This window comes from Oculina patagonica, chromosome 4 (genome assembly GCF_052425735.1).
Source record: "Oculina patagonica isolate OP01 chromosome 4, crgOcupat, whole genome shotgun sequence".
Classification (NCBI taxonomy): domain Eukaryota; kingdom Metazoa; phylum Cnidaria; class Anthozoa; order Scleractinia; family Oculinidae; genus Oculina; species Oculina patagonica.
The window spans coordinates 24,133,464-24,154,141 of record NC_135761.1 but is presented as its reverse complement, the minus strand read 5'-3'; the positions used below and the strand labels follow the sequence as shown (position 1 = coordinate 24,154,141).

At 37.7% G+C, this 20,678-nt stretch overlaps 3 protein-coding genes across 4 annotated transcripts; 2 read left to right on the top strand and 1 right to left on the bottom strand.

Annotated features, from left to right (window-relative positions):
* Positions 1-1,010: 1,010 nt before the first annotated feature.
* Positions 1,011-8,170, top strand: LOC144651877 (repressor of RNA polymerase III transcription MAF1 homolog). Its single transcript, XM_078511927.1, has 5 exons — positions 1,011-1,549; positions 2,401-2,862; positions 3,993-4,112; positions 4,777-4,857; positions 5,217-8,170. The coding sequence occupies exons 1-5, from the start codon at positions 1,467-1,469 to the stop codon at positions 5,239-5,241; spliced, it is 771 nt and encodes a 256-aa protein (XP_078368053.1). The 5' UTR covers positions 1,011-1,466; the 3' UTR covers positions 5,242-8,170.
* A 678-nt stretch (positions 8,171-8,848) lies between these two features.
* Positions 8,849-16,743, top strand: LOC144649902 (WW domain-containing oxidoreductase-like). The gene is made up of 9 exons (XM_078509497.1): positions 8,849-9,400; positions 9,801-9,865; positions 10,854-10,911; positions 11,361-11,530; positions 12,030-12,136; positions 12,682-12,773; positions 13,062-13,247; positions 14,076-14,337; positions 15,791-16,743. The coding sequence occupies exons 1-9, from the start codon at positions 9,276-9,278 to the stop codon at positions 15,989-15,991; spliced, it is 1,266 nt and encodes a 421-aa protein (XP_078365623.1). The 5' UTR covers positions 8,849-9,275; the 3' UTR covers positions 15,992-16,743.
* Positions 16,744-16,783: 40 nt separating this feature from the next.
* LOC144649903 (uncharacterized) lies at positions 16,784-20,664 on the bottom strand. 2 transcript variants are annotated; one of them, XM_078509499.1, is made up of 5 exons: positions 20,540-20,636; positions 19,664-19,861; positions 19,200-19,300; positions 18,544-18,684; positions 16,784-17,843 (listed from the first exon to the last, which is right to left on the bottom strand). In XM_078509499.1, the coding sequence occupies exons 2-5, from the start codon at positions 19,818-19,820 to the stop codon at positions 17,574-17,576; spliced, it is 669 nt and encodes a 222-aa protein (XP_078365625.1). In that variant the 5' UTR covers positions 19,821-19,861; positions 20,540-20,636; the 3' UTR covers positions 16,784-17,573. The 2 variants fall into 2 exon arrangements, with proteins under 2 accessions (XP_078365625.1, XP_078365624.1); XM_078509498.1 differs by having other exon boundaries at positions 16,790-17,843; positions 19,664-19,837; positions 20,540-20,664.
* Between the last annotated feature and the right edge of the window lie 14 nt (positions 20,665-20,678).

Sequence of the window (20,678 nt, the reverse complement as noted above, 5' to 3'; positions counted from 1 at the left end):
CTGTCAGTAGTAAAAAAAAAATACAATTACACACCAAAATATGTGGCTACACTATCTTACGTTCAAACGGATACGACAAAAAGAAAGCAAGAGATTTTTCCATCAATTCTTGATCTCTATGTTCCTGTATCATTCACTTTGTCTTCTAGAGCACTCTAGCGGCGATTTGAAAATGCGCTCCAAACCAATGACTGTTACCAGACCTCCGCGAAGCAATCTTTTTAGAGGTTCCACTCGTGCACAATGGCTACCATCCCCTCCAAGCAAAGCTGTTCATAATTCCCATTTCTTTAGCAGCTCCAGTTCTGTTTGAGTCCGGCACTTTATCCGAACCATCGCTTGTAAGACGCTCCACGACTTCTCTTATCAGCTGGGCTCTTTCTTCCTTCGAAAGCTTCGATTCATCCAAAAACCCTCGAGGATCTCGGGGAGAACCCTGTTTCGCTTTTTTCTGCTCATCCATTTGATAAATTAATTCACACTCCTGGATGTGGTCAGCTTTTGGAATAAACAACCAAAAAACCTTCACAATTAATTTAACTCTAATTATTATTCATTACATGTAATTGGCGCACTCGTAATTAAACGTCATATCTTAATAATTTTCAGCAGACTAGGACAGTTTCCGCCCTTTCCCTACGCTTACGAAAACCGGAATTTTCGGTTGAAATGCGAATTAATTTCCGTGAATTCCGGTTGGCTGTCCTGCGATTCTGGTTGGAACGAACGAACCGACTGGAATATACCTCGGTATCATTTACCTGGTTTCCCAATTCCAGTCTTCCATCAACGAAAAACAATAATAGGAAACCGAATTACAAATGGTTAGCGCTATCTCTTCCAGTTGGTTTGATGATTTTGGAAAAAATCTTACCATTGAAAGTTCTATTGAATCCAAACCTGTTTCTTCCCATCGACATGGCAAATTTGCTCTTTATCCCATTTTCGTTTCGTTGCTCTTTTTTTCATCCTATTCCTTTCTTTCGGTTCAAGTTCACAAACTTAATGACGTCATCTTTCAATTTCAGTTTGCAAACAAAAGTGTTTATGCGCCATTTTGTCCGTCGTTGACAACAAGTTTTCTCTTCATTTCGAAGCATTTCAATCGCGAAAGTCACCCCAGCTGTGTTTTAACTTAGTGTCTAAGAATTGACTCACTATTTTGTGGGTTAAGTTATCGAGTTTCTACGCAAAGAAGGAAAACTTCTACATGCATCCGAGCGAGAGGACACCCTTCCTCAGTTTCTTTGTGGAAAAATTTGGCGCCCAGAGTGGAAGAAAGCCCCGACATCACTCGATTAACCAAAAGCCGATTATTAGTTCGTGTAGCAAGCAAGTATTACATCGACAACGACTCTGTTAAGCTGACAAGAAGCGAAGCTCGGTGAACAGGCAACGAGAAAGGCCTTTCGTGACAGAAGCGAATACAATATTTTAGGCGCAAAGTCCAAGTTGAAAGAACAAGTATGAAGCTTTTGGAAAACGCTCGGTTGGATACGCTTAGTGCGGCCATTTCCACTGACAAAGGAGACAGTCAAATCGATGGAAGGTAAGCCCTTCATCATGTACTAAATAGTTGAATACAATATTGTTTATTTACGTCCCTTTGATCGTGTTTCACTGCACGTCAAAATTTGTAAGGGTGTAAATTTTCTTGTTGTGACTAAGCCCAAGAGATGAAAACTAAATCTGTCTGGTAAAAGTAGAAGTTACCTCAACTGGAACTTATGATCTTGCTTTTTTATTTTTGTGTATTTCGACTCGACTGCATATCAAATATGTTTTTCCCCTGAACTGTCAAAGTAATTATACAGGCCTGCAATATTTTTTATGTGAAAATGTTGATGTTGTGTTTGTTAAATCACGGGACTTTCAGCTGATCTGTTAAGGATTTTGAGAGAAAAGTTTGTGTTTTATTAAAATTGACTTCTGTCAGGACTTTGGTTTCCTGTGTGGTTTTCTGTTGTGTTCAAACCACATCTTTTCCACTGAGGACAAACATTTTCTGTTGTTTTGGCTGTAAGAATATTGAATATCATATTTATTATTTTTTTCAACTGATAATGGTTTACGAAATTGTTCTTGCTATCAGTAAGCTTCAACCAAGTTTGCCGATGCCAGGTGAAAACTCAATCCAACCAAAAATGGTTTTCTAGACAACAGAAACAACTAGCTTTGACTGTATGTTGTCCCCAATACACACTATAATCAGTTGATAGTTGTCCCATGAAAATTTGATGTTCTTAAAGGCCCACATTCAACCGATAAGCTTTGCGATCGTTGTTTGAAAAGCTTTCCCTTGTCCAAAAACAGTCCAAACTGAAAAAGTACTAATTAAAATCAATGGTAAAACAGTCATTAATCACTTTAACTGAAAAACTATTATTTTTAAACTTTTAGAATTGAAAGTTACTCTTGCAAGATGGCTGGCAGTGACAAGAAGCTATACAAAACCTTAAATGAAGGCAGTGCACCCAATGAACTTCAGGCATTGTCGCCTCCTCAAACCACAATCCCTGGAAGTATATCACCTACCAACAGTAGCTACCCAGGAATCCTTGCAAATGCTCGGCAGAGAAGCTTAAGTACAGGAAGTCAAGATGAAGCAGTTCTGTGCGACACAATCAGTCGCAAGATGTTATTTTACTTGATTTCCACCCTTAATGCATCATTTAACCCAGACTATGACTTCAGTAATGTCAAGTCGCATGAATTTTCTCGTGAACCGAGCCTTCAAGTGGTTGTTGATGCAATCAATGGGAATTTGTTGGCAATTAGTGGTGAGTCATTTGTTGCTCTCAAATCTGGATTGTGGGCTGCTATTGATGAGGAGATCAATCTGGCAGAATGTGACATATTCAGGTAAGGTCCATATTTAATTTTTGTTATGCATTGCAATAGAGCGATTACACTTGAATGTCGAAAGCATTTCATGTTTGGTTTGGTTTTGCATTATTATGCAAATAGTAATGGGTTAGAAATATTTGCTTTTAATTACTTTTTCAACATCAGAACTTAAACCAACCATGACTCACCCGCATACATTTTCCAGTACTTCACATCACCTACGTGTATTTGCTTTGACTTTTAATTGGTTCACTAGATTGCCTATGTCCTTTGTGACACGCCAGAGCAATTACTTTGGTTTTAGTTTTACAACACTCAATCAAAAATCACTCTAGTTATAAGTTTTCTTTGTTGTTGTTGTTTTTTGAAAAATTCTTTCTATTAATTTTAAGGTTTAATACAAAATGTCCATGCTTGTGTAATGCTGTATACATGTACGCAGTTTGCCATTAACACAGTATCCAATCTGAAGAATGATGACTACATTCAAACCATGTAACTACATGTACATCTAGTAAACATTTACACAGTATGTACATAGAGGATATTACATGGTTGCGCGGAGATATGAAATTTATCTTCGAGTGTACAAATCGATATCTCACGAGTGAGCGCAGTGAACGAGTGAAAATATCGATTTGAACACGAGAAGATAAATTTCATATCTCCAAGCAACCATGTAATATTCTGTTTATTATTTAAACCTACTAATTACGATGTTTTTGACGATTTTTCGAAGATTTCCGACCATTTTTGGAAAATTTCCGAAGATTTTCAAAATGTTGTCCGAAGGTCGTACGAATGTTTCTGAACATTTTCGAACTTTTCCGAAAATTTCCGAAGATATCCAAAGATTACCAAAGATTGCCAAGGAAAATCCGATGATGTTTCGACTTAATATCGACTTTCTTTGGCTTATTCAGCATTGAAACAGGGCAGACTTGTCAGAAAATGTTCCGAAATCCATATCTTCACATGTGAAAATAACATGTTATTTTCACGTGTGAAGATATGATTTTTTCGTGCAAAAGATTTCCTGGTATTTCACTGATGTTTATATAATGAAAACAGATTTGTGACTTTGTACATGCACTTAGTAGAGTTTTTATTCACTTTGGGAAATGTTTTCTTTTTGTTTTACTCAGTTATAACCCTGATCTTGACTCAGACCCATATGGCGAAGAAGGAAGTCTTTGGTCCTTCAACTATTTCTTCTACAATAAGAAGATGAAAAGAATCTTGTTCTTCACGTGTAGGGCAACAAGGTGAGCACTTTTATTTGACCAAAAACATGGTAGAGATTATGGTTGCCTTAGTACAAGTTTGAGTCATTGTACATTGTATGCTAGACCTAAGGCCTTTCTCTGTCAACAAAAATGTTCAAAAAAGTTACTTGTGATAGGGCAAGAGATGGATAAAAACTACTTGCCCAACAGGAAAGTCCACTAGCCCCATGCTACATTTGACAGTACTTTCTGTGTGTAACGCAACAGTGAACCTAATCTGAGTCCACATAATAATAAATAATAATAATAAACATTTTTATAGCGCCTATCCAGGCCTGCTCTAGGCGCTTTACAAATCTATAAAAATTCGTTAAAATTAGCTGAATAAATCTTAAAAATTAATGTACATTAAAAGTAATAAAAAGTAAAAATCGCTAAGAGTAATAACTTTTTTTAAAAAGATAAGTTTTGAGTTTTGATTTAAAAGAACTTAAATTGTCACATGAGCGGATAAAAAAAGGTAGACTGTTCCAGAGTTCAGGCGACGAAACAGCAAAAGCTCGAGACCCATACGACTTAAGGTGGAATTTGACAGGGTTAAGGCTGGCGTGAAGAGTGTGATGATCGGAGGGTTCTTGGGGGTTGGTAGTGCGTTAACAACACATTAACACATGCTAATTATCTTCTCTTTAATTACGTCAAGTGCACAATACCAGTCTGATGAAGATGAGCAGTTTGAAATGGAGCCAATGGATACGACATTCGAGGAGTTCTCCACTAGCAGGTAATTACATTTTGTGTGAAGTGGTATTAATTGTTCACATTTTAATATCATTTAAGGGATGTGTTTACAAAAAAAAAATATTCTTGTTATAAATATTTTTTTATTCTAAACAAGGGATAAAATATCATGCGCTGGTGTAAATTTCTGACTTGGTCAAGAAGGATCCTTATTCCAGTGCACCAGACCATTCATGAATGTCAATCTCAATATTACAAGGCCTTTTATCCTGCTGGAACAAGATATTTGTATCTTATTTGTATCTTATTTGTGCAGCAGTATAATGTGTATAACACACATGTTGTATTCAACACGTATTGCTATTACTAAAAACTGGTTTGTTTCTTTCTTTTGTCTACTAGGAATTCTCCAATACTCATTTCTTAGATGACACTGGTCACTGGCTACAATGTATGACCACTGTAGCCTGAAAACTGAGTTTGTACCTACACTATAGTTTACATGTAACTATTTGTACATATGTTTGTGAAGGGGATAGAAAGATGCTGATCTTTCCAGCTGTTCTGTCAATTCACCTTTTTTAGTAGCATACTTGTATACTTACGTTACCATACATTTATTTTACCAATTTTGTAAATGTAATGCTTACCAACAAAACATTCTTTATGGCTTATTGCGTTACTTGCATACCGTAATTCAGGGCTGCAAATAATTTTTTCCGTTTGAAAGGACATATGTCCTACTTAGACACCATCTTGAAATTGTGGTCAGACAGATTTTTATTCATTGTTGCCATTAAATGATTTATGATTAAAAAATTGTCCGGTCATTATGTCCGACCATACTTGGGATTTCGTCAGACCTGAACAAATTTTGGTCGGCCAATGTCCGATGACCGACTGTTATTTGCAGCCCTGGTAATTATTTGACAAGTAACTAGGTCACAATATAAATTTAAAAGTGGTTGACCAGAGTGGTGAAATTGAAAATGTAACAAGCATGCTAAAAACCAGCTTTGTGTTGAAAAACACAAGTTACATTTTAATTATTTTTTCTGTGTATCATTATGCCAAATTTGCTGTGATATAAGTTATCAGAAATATTTTTTGGGGATACCTTTTCAGACAAACAATTTATTCCAGTTTAATATTTAGTAATCCCCAAACAGAGAGAAATTTAACATCAGATGCGAAAGGTATTGTTGCTTTAAAACATGCTAACTGTTGGCATAATAGTAGTGAGTTGCATGACACTTTTAGCTTTCTGTTGACCGAAAGTTCAGGTACAGAAGGGCATACATGCTATTTGCAGTTAGAGAAGAATGTCATGCTTGTGTGCAGAGTAAAATGAGAGGTATCTAACATTCTAGTGATAACAGCTCAGTGAATAACTAGTATTTATGTTTAACTAATTGTTAACTAAAGAATGCTATTCTGTTAAATGTCTTGTTGCTACTTAATGCAACAGGCATACACGCAATGACATCAATAATTTTTACTCTGCCGTGATTTGAGATGATGGATGCTTCATGTTCATGTTGGCAATGTGAATGTCAGAAGTAGTCTGAAAATAGCATTATAAGTCTCAGCTTTACATTTATAGATTTGTTAGAAGCTACATTGGGGTTCACTTACAAGTATAAAGACTTGTTCCGAAGAATATAAATAGTTTTAACAATAATTGTGTTCAGTCTCAAGCATGCTCAAAAGGGAAAGAAGGCTCAAAGCAAACTATTATTATTGTTTCCCTTAGAGCCTATGAGGCTAATATAAGAATCTTTGCATCTCAGAAAGTTTGATATTATACATTACCATCTGACGATGCTGTGAACTGAAAAAGACAACCCAAAGTTCAAGCACCATTACCCACTGTTTTGATCTCTGAAGTCATTTCTTCACAAAATGAAAACTGCAGGGAATTAAAATGAGCGTGAACACAAGCTAAAAGAAGCAAGAAAAAACAAAGCGGAAATTACTGTAGTCTGCATTCGCTGGTTAGAAGTCCACAGTTGTTTTGTGATTTTTGCCTACCCTTATTCTACTCCTTGTTTGCTCCCTACCAATGAGGATAGAAAGAATTACATGTGGACAGACTAGATCATCCTAGTAGTATAGCTACTGTACAAAATAGTCAAAGCTAGGTTGCCTTAAGAGCAGTACACAAAACTTTGACTCTAAAAAGGTTATGAAGGCAAGTTACATAAATCATCTGTAACAGTCTTTTTCTTATGAGGTGGATGGATTTACATTAATATTGTAATAATGGGAAAGCATATAACATTACTGCACCTTTATAATAACACTTATATGTGAAATCTGCTAAATCAGCAGTTATGTTTTTGGCCTTCTTCAATCATCTATTCAGCTGACTCGGGGAAACAGAAGTTTTGCTCTAACAAGTTCAAAACAGCGTATCTGTCATTTGTGATTGGTAGATTTCAAGCCATTTTGTTATTCTCTGTTTTCAAGGTTTGTTGGCTGTCATCATAATTATGATTGACAGCAGCAAAAAACGGATTTGTTGGGTTTAGAACTTTAGAGTTTGCCGGTTATTAAAAGGTGCAGTAAATGTAAGATAGAGTTTTAAAAGTTCTGTAAGTTGTTAATTTTAAAGTATTTCAACCAGTTATATAACCTAAGTGGGAACACATTTAATTTTATTTTTCACTTAGGTAAACATTTACATTTCATGCTTCAGTTCATTTTTAAGGTTATTTTAGCGATTTTAAAAGTTTTATTATTTTATGCGTACAAAAGTATTCCTGGGTCACAAGTGCCTAGGTTTTTCTATTTTATTCTCTTATTCCATTATGGCTTTTTCTGAGGTCTTAAAAAGAAAGTCTGTTTTCACACCACATGACCCAAAAGGGACTCGCCGTGGTGAAATCAAGAGGCCTTAGAACTACCATGTTAAATGTTGCTATAAGAAAAAAATTTTTACAATGCAATATTAAGTTGTGAAAATTTATTGCTACCCTGCATAGCTGTCAGGATTTTGTCTCTGTTTAAGCAGTGGAACCTCTAATGAGAGTGCAAAGTCACTAGAGGATAGCACTTGTCTCAATCTTGTTGAGATCATTTTTTACTCTCTGGTTGTGCTGCCCACAAAAATTCACTGCACATGATTGTGGCTCTGCCGCCAAAAAATGAGTATGAGGTCCTTCCAGCTATGCAGGCTACATTCTTTGTATGCATGATGTAATGCTTTCATATACAGTTGAAACTGGGTTAGTTCAAAAGCCGGTTACTTGCATACTTCTTGTTGGTTTATATTGTATGTTTACAAATTTTTAGTTGTACCTTATAACAATATTCTCTTTTGGTATTAACAAGAATAAAACTGATTAAAAGCTGGACTTGAGATTTATAATAATTACAATGTAGAGAATTAGTTTAAGTCTGAAGCTGCCTTGTGTATGTTTGAAATATTCATTTCTTTTTCCCTTGTCTCCCCCACTGCCTGCCTGTCTGCTTGCCTTTCTTTCATCCTCCTGCCTTCTCTCCTCCCATTCCTAACTCACTCTCTTCATACCTTCCTCGCTACCTCCCTCCCTTCCACTCTATTCTCTATTTCTACCCTTTCTTGGATGCTAGTCCATCACAGGGATACCCATCGGCATCTAATTCATTGGTGCTTATTTGTACACCAAGATTGAGAGAGGTACCGTGAGAGCCCCCTGGGGGTACTCCCTATAATGGCCTATACGGGGAGGCTCCGCCCAAAAGGGGTAGGGATTTCACAAGTTTAGGTATAGGAAAGGGTATGGAAATCTGTCATTTAGGTTTTTCGAAGGGCCTTAAATTAAAATATTTCGAACAGATGCAATTTATGGCTGTATTATTTCAATTAATTAAGCGCTACATGTAAATGACAAGAAAACGTCATGTTCTAAGTCCATACCGTGTCTGTTAGGTATATGAAAGGGGTACCTTTTTTCATTAAAAAGTATACGAAAGGGGTACAATTTCTGTCAAAATGGTATAGAAAAGGGTAAGGGGTAAGAGCTCGGGTTAGAGCCTCCCCGTACAAAAGTGTCTTGCCCAAGAACACAACACAGTTACCCCGGCCAGGGCTCAAATCTGGACCGCCTAATCTGGAGTCCAGTATGCTAAGAGCCAGCAAATTATGATCCTGTGTGTTATATGAGAAGATTGTGAAAATGTTGCACGTAAAATTTAAATGCTTGTTGGGTTACTGTCTGGTCCCATATAAATTTTCTGCTACACTGTGCGTCTGGTTTTTACGGCTGTACACAGGCTATATTAATTTTAACTCCTCAATCTATTTGTTTGTTTTGTTTTAATTACGCTCGAAGCTTTGTTGGCTACATTTTGTTTTGCAAATTCAAATAATTCCTCACCAGGATAGGTGGTTTTCCTCCTCGTTCGCCGCACCACCACCCCACTCCCATTGGTATTTTTTCTTGCCCCAGTCTCTTCTCGGTAAAATAAAAAAAAAACATGGCGGCGGACGATGACGGAATGGTGTTTGAAGAAACAAGCGAGTTTACAAATGCAGAGGAGCATTTTTTACCGCCAGGTTGGGAGATTAGAACTATGGATGATGGAAGAATTTACTATGCCAAGTAAGAAATTTTACTATCTCCTAATTTATGGTTAACGTTTAGTTCTAAAGGGGGATTCTAAAGGACGTTTTGTTCTGGAGCGCGCGAAGTTATTTTGCGCTGTATTTTGTTCAGGTTGTTGAAAGTTTCAAGGGTTCATTAAGTAAGAGTGTTATTTCTGCACCAAATTCGAGTATAAGTAAATCCCGAATAGTTTTGCTAATTGTTTTGTTCGAGGTTGTTTAAACATTTGCGTGAAAATATGCCCTTGAAACCTGTTGCATTGTTAGACAGATTTATTTGATTCAAATTGATTCTCGTCATTTTGAATTTGAAATTAATGAATTTCTGCATCTGTTTTTTTTTTTACCTAGTTATTCACGTAATTTTATTTTTTCTTTTACATTTAACCACTTAACAGCCATTTGACAAAATCCACCCAGTGGGAACATCCAAACTCAGGCAAAAGATATAAAGTGTGTGGAGGTAAATATTCCATACTGGGACATTAAAAACATTTTCCTTCCCCTTCCCTCCTCCCCAGATCCCACAAACAGAGTGAAAATGTTACCCCCAAAATTGACCAAAATAACTATGAATAACTATGATGACCTGTCCCGGGGGGGATTTCCGATAGGGGTGTGCCGTTAAGGTTCTTAAACCCTGACCCTATTTAAGGATAAAGAAAGCAAAAATTGATTCCCTTTTTAAGGCCCAAAACCGAAAAATGACACCCAATTCAACTCTAATAACGGCTAACCGCGCATGGCAAGACACAAATCTTTAAAAAATCGCTTTTCTAATACTTGAAGAGAAAATTCAGTTTTAAGATATCTTTTTTTGTTTAGCTGGGCGGTTTTTTTTTTTAGCTAATAGAGTTTAGGTACCCTATCTAAGGATCACACCGGGAACAGATTGCCAAAAGGAGCAAAAATGATACCTTATTTAAGGACCGGGAGCCTCAAAAACCATACCCCATCGGGCGGCACATACCTATATAGGCCACATATGGGAGTACTCCCCCCCCCCCGGGTGACCTGTTCAGGGTCCTGAATTTTTTTTGTATCTGCAAGACTCCCTAATAATCTGGTGTAGTTAGTATAGATCCCTTCTCTAAGGCTCTTCCAAAATCATATTTGAACGTAAACCTGCAGCTTGGTATTACTGGTATCAGGGAGGCGCAGTGGCCAAATGGTTGCATGCCAGACTCTGGATCAAGCTGTCAGGTTTTGAGCCCTGGCCAACATACTTTCATAGTGCCTCTCTCCACCCAGCTGTATAAAATAAAATGGGTACCAGTAGAATAATGTTAGGAGGGTACCCTGCAATGTACAAGCATCCCATTCAGGGGGGAGTATAAATATTCCTAGCCACTTAATGCTACAGAAACCAGGATAAGCTCCTGCAATATTGGCTGCATGGCTCGTGGCTTCTCCTTTTATTATAATGTCTGACTGTATAACATTTTTTTTAGAACTTCCACATGGCTGGCAAAAGCTGTATGATAGCAAGGGGAATGTTTTCTTTTTTGAGTAAGTACAGATCACTCTGATCCCCTTTTGATTGATTTTTCCAAGAATTAAGAATGAACTACATGTACATATATTAAGTGGGAGGCGCGGTGGCCTAATGGTTAGCGCGCTCAACTCCGAGTCGAACGGCCCGGGTTCGAGCCCTGGCCGGGGCGCTGTGTTGTGTTCTTAGGCAAGACACTTAACTCTCACAGTGCCTCTCTCCACCCAGGTGTATAAATGGGTACCGGTGAATTTACTGCTGGGGGGTAATCCCTGCGATGGACTGGCATCCCATCCAGGGGGGAGTAGCAATACTCTCAGTCGCTTAATGCTACGGAAACCGTGATAACCTCCGGCTGTATGGGCCACTTGGCTCGGACACAGACTTTACCTTTTTTTACATATATTAAGATTGAAGGTTGCTGTAAGAGTTTCTGCTTACCTCAGGACTTGTGATTTGTTGACAGTTCTGTGAACAGACATACCACTTATGTTGACCCGAGACTGGCTCTTAACTTCACCAAAAACAAAGAACATGCAAAGAGGCTAGACAGTCACTCTACTGCCATGCACGTGTTGAATGGAGAGGACCTTACTGGGAAGGTTGTCGTGGTAACAGGATCAAACAGTGGTATAGGTCAGTAAGTTCCTTTGTATTACCATATGTTCATTTTTATTTTAATTATTGTGTGACAGTTAAGCATAAATTATAATATTTTCCACCAAAATTATGTATCCAAATTCTTACATGCCTGACATTCAGGGGTTTCAAAATGTTTGGAAGAAGCCATCAGCACCTGGAAGAGTAGGTGCCTGTGACAATGCCAAGCTTGTTTGTCATGAGCTTATTGCTATGACCAGAGTAACTGATAATATATAATCAAGTAGCTGGTGGATCTCCGGCAGTTGCTGGCTTGTTTTAAAAACCCTGGACATTACATGAATTCAAGAAAGAAAAGTGATTTGGTCTTATTTTGAACATCAAACCTTTCATTTGAAGAGAACAGGTTTGAAATCAGAATGACATGGATAACTAGTTCATTATTGGTAGGAACATTTAACCCATCACAAGTTTTTCGCAACTGTACTATTTATTATTTTGATTATAAGAATTTAGTTACAATATTTTTTTCTAGGTTTTGAGACTGCTAAAGCCCTTGCACTGCATGGAGCGCATGTGATCCTAGCTTGCAGGGACATCAACAAAGCAAATAAAGCAGCTGCTACCATCAGGGCAACACAGGTTTGTATGAAAATGATATATCATTCACAATGAAATCCAAAACAAGTCTCACTTCAGCTATCTAATGTGCTTAGTAAACCAAGTTACTAGAGCAGTTTTCAATTGAGTGTCGTAAAACCAAAACCAAAGTAATTACTCTGGCCAATCACAAAGGACACAGACAATCCAGTGAACCAATCAAAATTCGAAGCAAATACATGTAGCTGGCACGAAGCGCGGGAAAACGTGCGTGAGCTAGTCACGATTGGTTTTGGTTTTACTCCTGATTGGCTGAGAAAGTGGCGCGAGATTTTTAAGCCAATCACTAAGCGTAGTAAGCTGCCCTATGTGCCACACAGGCATGATGGGCAGTAAGTAAGTAAAACTAAGCGTAGTAATGCAAAACCAAAGCAAACGCAATTTACTTTCGACACTCAAGTGAAAACCGCTCTAACAACTGTGTTTACCGATATGTTGTTGTTGGTCATAAAATAATGAATGTTTTACTAAATTTAAAAAAAAAAATTTGAAATGATGTGTCTTTCCATCAATACTTGATCCTGAAGACTCCTGAGGCTTTTGTTGAAACCATGTTGCTGGACTTGGCATCATTTGCAAGTATCAGAAGCTTTGCAGAAGAGTACAGAAGGAGAAAGCTGTAAGTATTAATTAATCATACAGTCATGTAGTCTTGACAATATGAAAAAAAAAAAAAACATTTTCCCTTAGAACTGTGTTTTTGCATGTACAGACTTCTAGAAAAGACTGAATGTGTGGTTTTTCATAATATTAGTGGAACATGCAACCAATCAAAGCAAAATTTATAGCCAAGGTCAATTTTAATTGTTTTCCTCAGCTTATCACAATGATATACTCAACACTTATGTAGACCACCTATCACAGGCTATATAAATTGGAGTCATTGTTTGAATTCTTGTTGTAACAGGCCCCTTCATATCCTGATCTGTAATGCTGCAGTATTTGGTTCAGCCTGGTCAAAGACAGAGGATGGAATTGAGCGCACCTTTGGTGTCAATCATCTTGGCCATTTCTACCTGGTACAGTTGTTGGAGGATATTCTCCGCTCGTCATCTCCTGCCAGAGTTGTAGTTTTGTCTTCTGAATCTCACAGGTTAGTGTTTACAATAATTCTGATGTTTGTTCAACAATTCTGATTTAGCTTCCCTAAACTTTCAAATCTGGTGCAATTAATGCAATGAGCCTTCCTTCATCATCATCATCATCATCATCATCAATGAGCATTCCTTCTTCAATACAGTATTCCTTCAGAAGCAAAAGTTGGGCACTTTGCATGATGGCTATAACTCTATCAAAATATGGAAATTAAAATGTGTTGACTGAGTTAGTAACACAGTCAACTGGTACATTGTATCTTTACAAACGGAATGATGAGATGTAGCTGTAGTTGTGAAGAACAGCGCTTTCCTTAACCAACTGTCGACTGTCTGCTGTCTGTTGGCCATCAGTTAGCTGACTGTTGGCCTTTTGTTGGCCGACAGTCGGCCATTTGTTGGCTGACAGGCTTTGGCTGAAGCACAGACAACTTTCAACCAACAGTTGGCCGAAAGTCACTAGCCTGTCGGTAAACTGTCAGTGGCCTGGCCTGTTGGTAACCTGTCAAACGGCAGTTGACCAAGCTGAAGCTGTTCCTCGCAATTTTTTAGTAGTTTAAACAAGAGAACAAAATTATGTTCAAAAACACAGTAAGTGGAATCTCAATTCCATGAACCTTGAGAAATGGGAAGTTTGAGATATTGGAGGGGAGAGAAGGCTAGGATACAAAGTGAAACAAATTTAGGAGAAACAGCAAGCTTTTGGTTCAAGCTCAAGCTACAGTACAATGTGGGAGCTGACAGTTAATACCTAATCATTACCAATAACCTTTATTTGTCTCTGCAATTTCTAACAACTGTAGTGATGTTTCTTTCTCACCCATTAGATTTCCTGACTTGAACTATTCCAAGAAGTTACCTCTATCTGAGATCCCGCTTACTAAAGCTAAATACTGGTCCATCGTGGCTTACAATCAATCCAAACTTTGTAACCTGTTATTCTCTATGGAGCTAAATGGTCGTCTAAAACCAAAGGGAGTGACATGCAATGCTGTACACCCTGGAAATCTGATCTACACATCTTTATCAAAGAACTCTTGGTTCTATTGGCTGTTCTTTCTTATGGCAAGGCCTTTTACCAAGACATCAGTGAGTCAAGCTAGTTTTTGCTGTTTTTTTTTTTTTCTATACACAATAATTATTATTATGATTGATTCAGTCTAGGGAACAAGTGCCAGTTGATGGTGACATAACTTCTCCAAGAATTGATTGAGCCTGCAGTTTTCGTCCCAGAAGTTGCTAAGCAACATGATGTATTTATATATGCGACGGCTGTTGGAAAACTAGTGAGCGCTCGCGCTAGTTTTTGATTGAAAATAATAATTAAGAAATTCTTCAACAAAGATAATTGTGATAAAACTGGCACTTATTCCCCCGACTAAATTTTACTGTCACAGTATGAAGAGCTTCACTTAATGAAGAAAACTTATGGAAATGAAGTGTGTAACCCAAACCCGGTAGGGGGGGGGGGGGTACATTTACTTGGAATTTCAAAAAACAGGCCTGATGATCAAAGGATTTTCTTGGCTTTGAAATTTCCGATTCTGGGAATTTTTGGGTCAGAAAATTTGGCAAAAATTTTGTTTTGGTGGCTTCATTTAAGTAGGGATTCCTTTTTGGGGTATTAAAAACAATCTCGACGCGTTCATAGTATTATACCATTGCCCCTTTCTGGAAATGTAAGGGTCGGAAATTTGCATGGGATTTATTTGGGGTAAACTTTTAGTGCAAGCCATAGGGGGTTTTGGGGTCTTGATTTTGCCCCCATTTGATCATCCCAGTCACTTGAAATCCCCAGTACCCCTCCCCCTCCCCCGGAACCCAAACCCAAACATCATACTGTTATCTGTAGTAAACCATTTAATGGTAAATTTAAGTGGAAAAAAAGCTCACAAAAGAAACTGTGGGTAGTATGTCTGTCATTTGCCTCCCATGCAGTCGTTTTCAGGGGCATCATATTTTTTACTTGTTGGAAGTAGTAAAATATGCTCCCTGTAAAAAGGGCTGCATAGGAGGCTAGTCTGCCAAGTGTCATTCAACTGTTGGCTTACTGTACAGCTTTAATCCCAGCCTGCATGTATGCATTGTTGATTACAGTGGAACCTCGATATAACGAAGGGCCAAGGGACTGGCAAAATATGTTCGCTATAACAAGGTTCGTTATATCAAGGTTCTTTTCCATATGTTTTACTATTCCTGGGGCTAAGAATATCGTTCGTTATATCAAGAACTTTGCTATATAGAAGTTTGTTAAATCGAGGTTCCACTGTACTTAAAAATTTCAGCAAAATATTATTTTCACATCTCTGCCTGTGGTAGACTGTTAGCTAAGTGTTTGCCAACAGCCAGTTTAATGATTTTTGGGTGCTACGAGTTCCGGTACATTGTATGTAGCCGAGTTAATAAGCTTTTATTCGATATAGAGTGTAAAGATTACACTGGTTTCTTTGTAAATGTAACATAGTCAAATGCACTATAAGAACATTTTTTAACCAGCAGATAACCCCAAAGGTGTATGGTAACCAAACATTTCTTTTCCCAGGAACAAGGTGCAGCCACTGTTGTATACTGTGCTACAGCAAAAGAGCTTGATAATGTGGGAGGACATTATTTTAACAACTGTTGTGTGTGTAAGCCATCAGAGGAAGCAAAGAATCCAGAAACTGCTGCTAAGCTTTGGAAATTGAGTGAGCGACTTGTCAGGCAGATTACGTTAAATGAAGACCAAGTTGTAGAACTATGACTGATAGTTAACAGCCTTGAGTAATGGCTAATGTTCAGTTCTCTGACTTGCTTTTATGGGCAAGAAAATGTTACAAGTAATTGGTGGCAGTTGGCATTGGCTGTATTGGTACTCCCACCAGATAGGATGCTAGTCCACCATATGTTACACCTCAGCATAAAATGAAATGCGCAGAAAAATATTGTCACCCACCCCGTGGAAGGTTAATGGCAATTCCAGGGGGTTGGGGTCTCAAAAGCCAAAATTTTTAAAGGAAATAATGAAGCTATAAAACTGGAATTTCTGGAGGGGTGAAGGGGTTCAATCAAAATAACCTTCCCAACCTTGTTCCCATGGCCTCTTCCTCTCCCCATCCCCCAGAGCGAGAGAAGGGCAGGCAGAGAGAGACCCTGGGAACAAGATTGTAACCTCCCATAAAGGGGGGAGGTATGAATATTTTCAGGAACAGCATAATAATCAGCAAGGTTGCCCTAGGCAACAATAATTTGTTGGTACTTAGAAAAAGGTATCAAGAGTCAAGCTTAAAATGCAGGTATAATGTTTTTATACAGAGATGAATCCTATGTAGTACATGTATTTGAAATTTTTATGGTGCAGAGCAGTCTTTACTGCACAATTTGTTTAATAATAATAAAATGCACTAGCATGGTGGCAGAACATTTTTTTCAAATAAACCACTCAGGTGGATAAACAATGTAATACAGATTTATTTATTGTAAAAAAACTATCCAATAAAGTATTTATTATTTTCATTTTTGTTTACATTATTTTCTACTCAATCTACAATAAAATGGTACGTAGCTAAGTGCTGAAAATCACTGGATATGTGTATTGTTCAAAAGATGACGAATTCTGGATTAAAAGAAAGCATGATTTAATCCTTCAGTAAGATTATAACAATTCTATAATGATGTGAAACTAATAACATTAGCAAAATTCATTAAATTAATACATTAAGTTTTGTAAATCAATCTCACCTTGAGTCTTCACTCATTACTGCGCAAGGTTGACAAATTGTATTACTCAGTCGGGGGAATAAGCGCCGGTCTTGGCAAGTCTTTGTTGAAGTACTCAAAGAACTTCCGAATCTTTCATCCAATCAAAAACTAGCGCGAGCACTCACGAGTACGCCGAAAGCAATCGCGAGTACAAATACGTCATGTTGCTTAGCAACTTCTGGGACGAAAACCGCAGGCTCAGTCACTTCTCGGAAAAGTGATGTCGCCATCAACTGGCACTTGTTCCCCGACTGTACTGGTAATTAAATATTGTAAAGCAGTCCTTATCATTCCTAATGCAATTCAAATTTTCATCAGCAGATACATTAGAGATTGTTTCTTAAGTCTTTGTCAGTCTCTTCCAATATTTTTTGCAATCTTGGTTTCTTGCAAAAGAGTGACACTTGATTAAGCTTCCATGGCCATGTTGTAGAATTTGTATCACCACACAAATCTTCAGAGTTTACTCCTCTGAGAAAGGCTTGGGTCTCATGAAGTATCAAAAGTAACCAACAAACCATAACCATGAAGTCTGACTACAGTAATTATTTTTAAATTTTCCTTTTTTTAGACCACTATGTCTTTCATTTCTCAGAAACTTTACACTTTTCTGCAAAGTCATCTACCAATAGCGATTCTCTTTTCTCCCACAATTCTTGAAGTAATGGATCAAGTTTATTGGCGAGAACCATCTCCTCGATTTCATTGTGGCTGAACTTTTTGTACTTTTCATCTTCAACTTGTTGTTTAACAAGTCTCCATATAACATTGGCTTTATCTCGTTCCTGTTTGGTTAAGTTCACTTTTCCAACACCAAGTGTAGCCTTTTCCACTGAATATACACTGATATAACGCTGGAAAAGAAGTTGAGATTATTAATAATCTTGACATAGTCGTGTATTAATGGGGAGATATGCATGGTGATATAGGTTTTGTTCAAAAGATTGACCTGAGAACAATTTTATGTGAATTCTAGCCGGTTTTTTTATTACTTGATCTTTTGCAGACAATTTGCTCATGATGTTAAAGTTGATTATTTGAAAGGTCAAGCGTATGCCCTTTTTAAATTTCCTTCGCCTTAAGTGCGTTGCTTATTTGAGGGTGGCGCTTATTTGAAATTTGGACACCACAAAGAATCCGATCTCTTACAGTGATTTTGCAGTCTTTTGATTGTCAGTTTTCGTCTCTTGCTGAAAAAGAAGTATTGTAAGAAATTTTGACTGTTGGATAGAAAAATTAATGGGCAAGGGGTAAAACAATCACTTTGAACTGCAAACCATCACTTTTGATGGTAAGAAATGTACAAGTTTGTTTTAGTGTTGCTTTGTAGTGCTGTTTTTAGTTAAACAGAATTCCTTCAATAAGCGCCGCATCTGGACTGTAGCACTTATTTGGGGGCAGTGCTTATTAACTTTTTTTTCCCAAATGTGGCGCTTGTCTGAGGGCAGGGCTTATTCGGTGCGGCGCTAATTTGAGTAAATACGGTATTTTACGCAAACAAGTGAGTTTTATAACAGGTAAATACAGTATTCAAAGAGAACGGTCATGACATACGGTTTCTCCAAAGCCTGAACTAGAAGTTCCCAAGCCAAAGCTTTGTGCAATTTCATGGACTTGTTTTCGCTGTGTTTTTTCAAGAGTTGCAGGAAACTGTAGTACAGCATCCTGATCCTTCCAACCTATTTCACGAAATTTCTGCAAAAAGAAACATTCATTTGTTACCTCAATTAACTCATGACCAACAGTCTCATAGCAGTTAAATACTAATTCATGGTATGCAAGTCATAAAAACATAAAAACTGATCACTAGGAAGTAAAATTATGATCATTAGATCTGCAAAAAATTAACTACCCTATAGTTCCAAGAGTTGTAAGCCTCATTAATTTTTTTTATTTACAATCACTGTGGCAGGCTTTTCTAGGTGGTCACTTATTTTCTGGAATCAACGAGTATTGCACTGTTTGTGGGCTAATATAACTAAATCTGCGTATTTCTAAGAGTCCATCGCAGATCTTGATTGGTTTTTACATCTCTGTGAAAGCAACAACAGATCAACGGCAATACGTGGAGCTTCATAGAGCTGCATTATTAATCGAAAATGGAATTTTCCAGAGCAAATCTTAGAGGTCTTTCTCAAAGACGAGAGATGTGTTTACTTACTAGGCTAAAATTAACAGCTTTCTAGAAAAACTTTCCTTTGTCAACTTACCGACATAAGTGTCCTCAACTCTTTATAGTTAAACTGAAATTCAAACTTCTGAATGCTTGAGTCACTGTTCTCCTTATCAGATACCTCAGCGAATGGAAGATCTACAAAAACATTTGCCATGTATCAGTGTAATTAATATTTAGAAAGCTGTTTCTTAAGGCTGAATTAGGGCCTGTTTACATGTATGTGGAGAAACTGGAACTGTTTTCCTTCTTGTCCTCCTCCCCCCCCCCCCCCACCCCCTCCTCAGCTGAGCCATCTTGGCAAAAGACATGAAATATAGTTATCTAGCAATAACCATCACTTGCATCTAAGCATGAACATGTGATGCCAAAAAAGGCATGACCCCCCCACCCTACTACAGATCATGTTTCAATATCATGTGTTCTCGCTTAGTTTCAAGCAACGGTACTTGTCATAAACTAAGACATTAAATTAAAAAATAATTCACATGCTACACTTACTGTGTTTGTTTTTTGACCTCAAGTTTACTTCAAAAACATCACCCCCTGCATCTTGGACAATATCGTCAAGTGATCTTTGTGAATCTTCAGCGTTTTTTGTGGTGGCAGCTGCTGTTTCCTTATGCCTGGCTCCTGGAGGAACATATCGTTTAGCCATGGTCTTCCCTATCCAGGCTGTGTTATATGGACAAAAATAAACTTGAGTAAAAAGTGATTTGAAAATGGTTAACAGAGGGAAGACACTGATTGACCATGGTCCAAAGAGCCAAAATGAAATTTGCAAGAAATAACATGATGGACAAGTGGTCAAAATAACAAGTGGGTTTACTAGTCTTGCTAGATTTACTAGCTTTTCTTTCCATGTATCTGACCTCCTATGACCAAAATCCATGTTAAACTGAAGTCAAGCACTTGAATGAAAGTTCAAAGCATAAAAACTGGCAAACTCCTCATTTAAAAAGTGGGTGCATGTGTCATTCTGTAGTGCTCAAACAGATGATGCATTCAACCATGCAATCTGCCGACGACAGGAGTAAAGGGGGGGGGGGGGGTGGTGAAGAAATATGATCTTGTTTAGCCCCCAACCCAACTGACTGATACAAAATGTATGATGCTGAAAGGCATATTTAACTCACTGCTGTACTTAAACCAATAATTTTCTCTTCCTGTCAAGTTCAAGAAAAACACTTACTTATTACTGAGGTGAAGTGGTGATAGCAGGTGTCGACGTTTCATGGTTTGCTAAACAAACAAAAAACAATCTGCCACGGCGAAAAACATCCCCTCGCCGTGATCTGTTTCCAACAGTTCACGTACGTTTCACGTTTTTAATAGTATAACATTGCACAAAGCCCTGTCTGAAAAATACTCACTCACCTTTGTAGCTGGACAGTCTTGAAACGGCAATGCGAACGCAAAATAGAGATAAATTGTCAGCTTACAATATTTGGACTGAAATATCGATGGAGAGAAACAAAAACAAACAGGCGTTTCAAGTGAGTATATGCTCGGAGAG

Bases quoted from the DNA above. Each gene is read 5' to 3' on its own strand.
- LOC144651877 (XM_078511927.1), top strand. From the start codon at position 1,467: ATGAAGCTTTTGGAAAACGCTCGGTTGGATACGCTTAGTGCGGCCATT. The intron at 1,550-2,400 runs GTAAGCCCTTCA...TTAAACTTTTAG, and splicing joins GACAGTCAAATCGATGGAAG to AATTGAAAGTTACTCTTGCA. The intron at 4,858-5,216 runs GTAATTACATTT...TTTGTCTACTAG, and splicing joins GAGGAGTTCTCCACTAGCAG to GAATTCTCCAATACTCATTT.
- LOC144649902 (XM_078509497.1), top strand. From the start codon at position 9,276: ATGGCGGCGGACGATGACGGAATGGTGTTTGAAGAAACAAGCGAGTTT. The intron at 9,401-9,800 runs GTAAGAAATTTT...ACCACTTAACAG, and splicing joins GGAAGAATTTACTATGCCAA to CCATTTGACAAAATCCACCC. The intron at 9,866-10,853 runs GTAAATATTCCA...CATTTTTTTTAG, and splicing joins AAGATATAAAGTGTGTGGAG to AACTTCCACATGGCTGGCAA.
- LOC144649903 (XM_078509498.1), bottom strand. From the start codon at position 19,820: ATGGCTAAACGATATGTTCCTCCAGGAGCCAGGCATAAGGAAACAGCA. The intron at 18,685-19,199 runs GTAAGTTGACAA...TTCTTTTTGCAG, and splicing joins AGTTGAGGACACTTATGTCG to AAATTTCGTGAAATAGGTTG. The intron at 17,844-18,543 runs GTATGTCATGAC...CTTCTTTTCCAG, and splicing joins GTTCAGGCTTTGGAGAAACC to CGTTATATCAGTGTATATTC.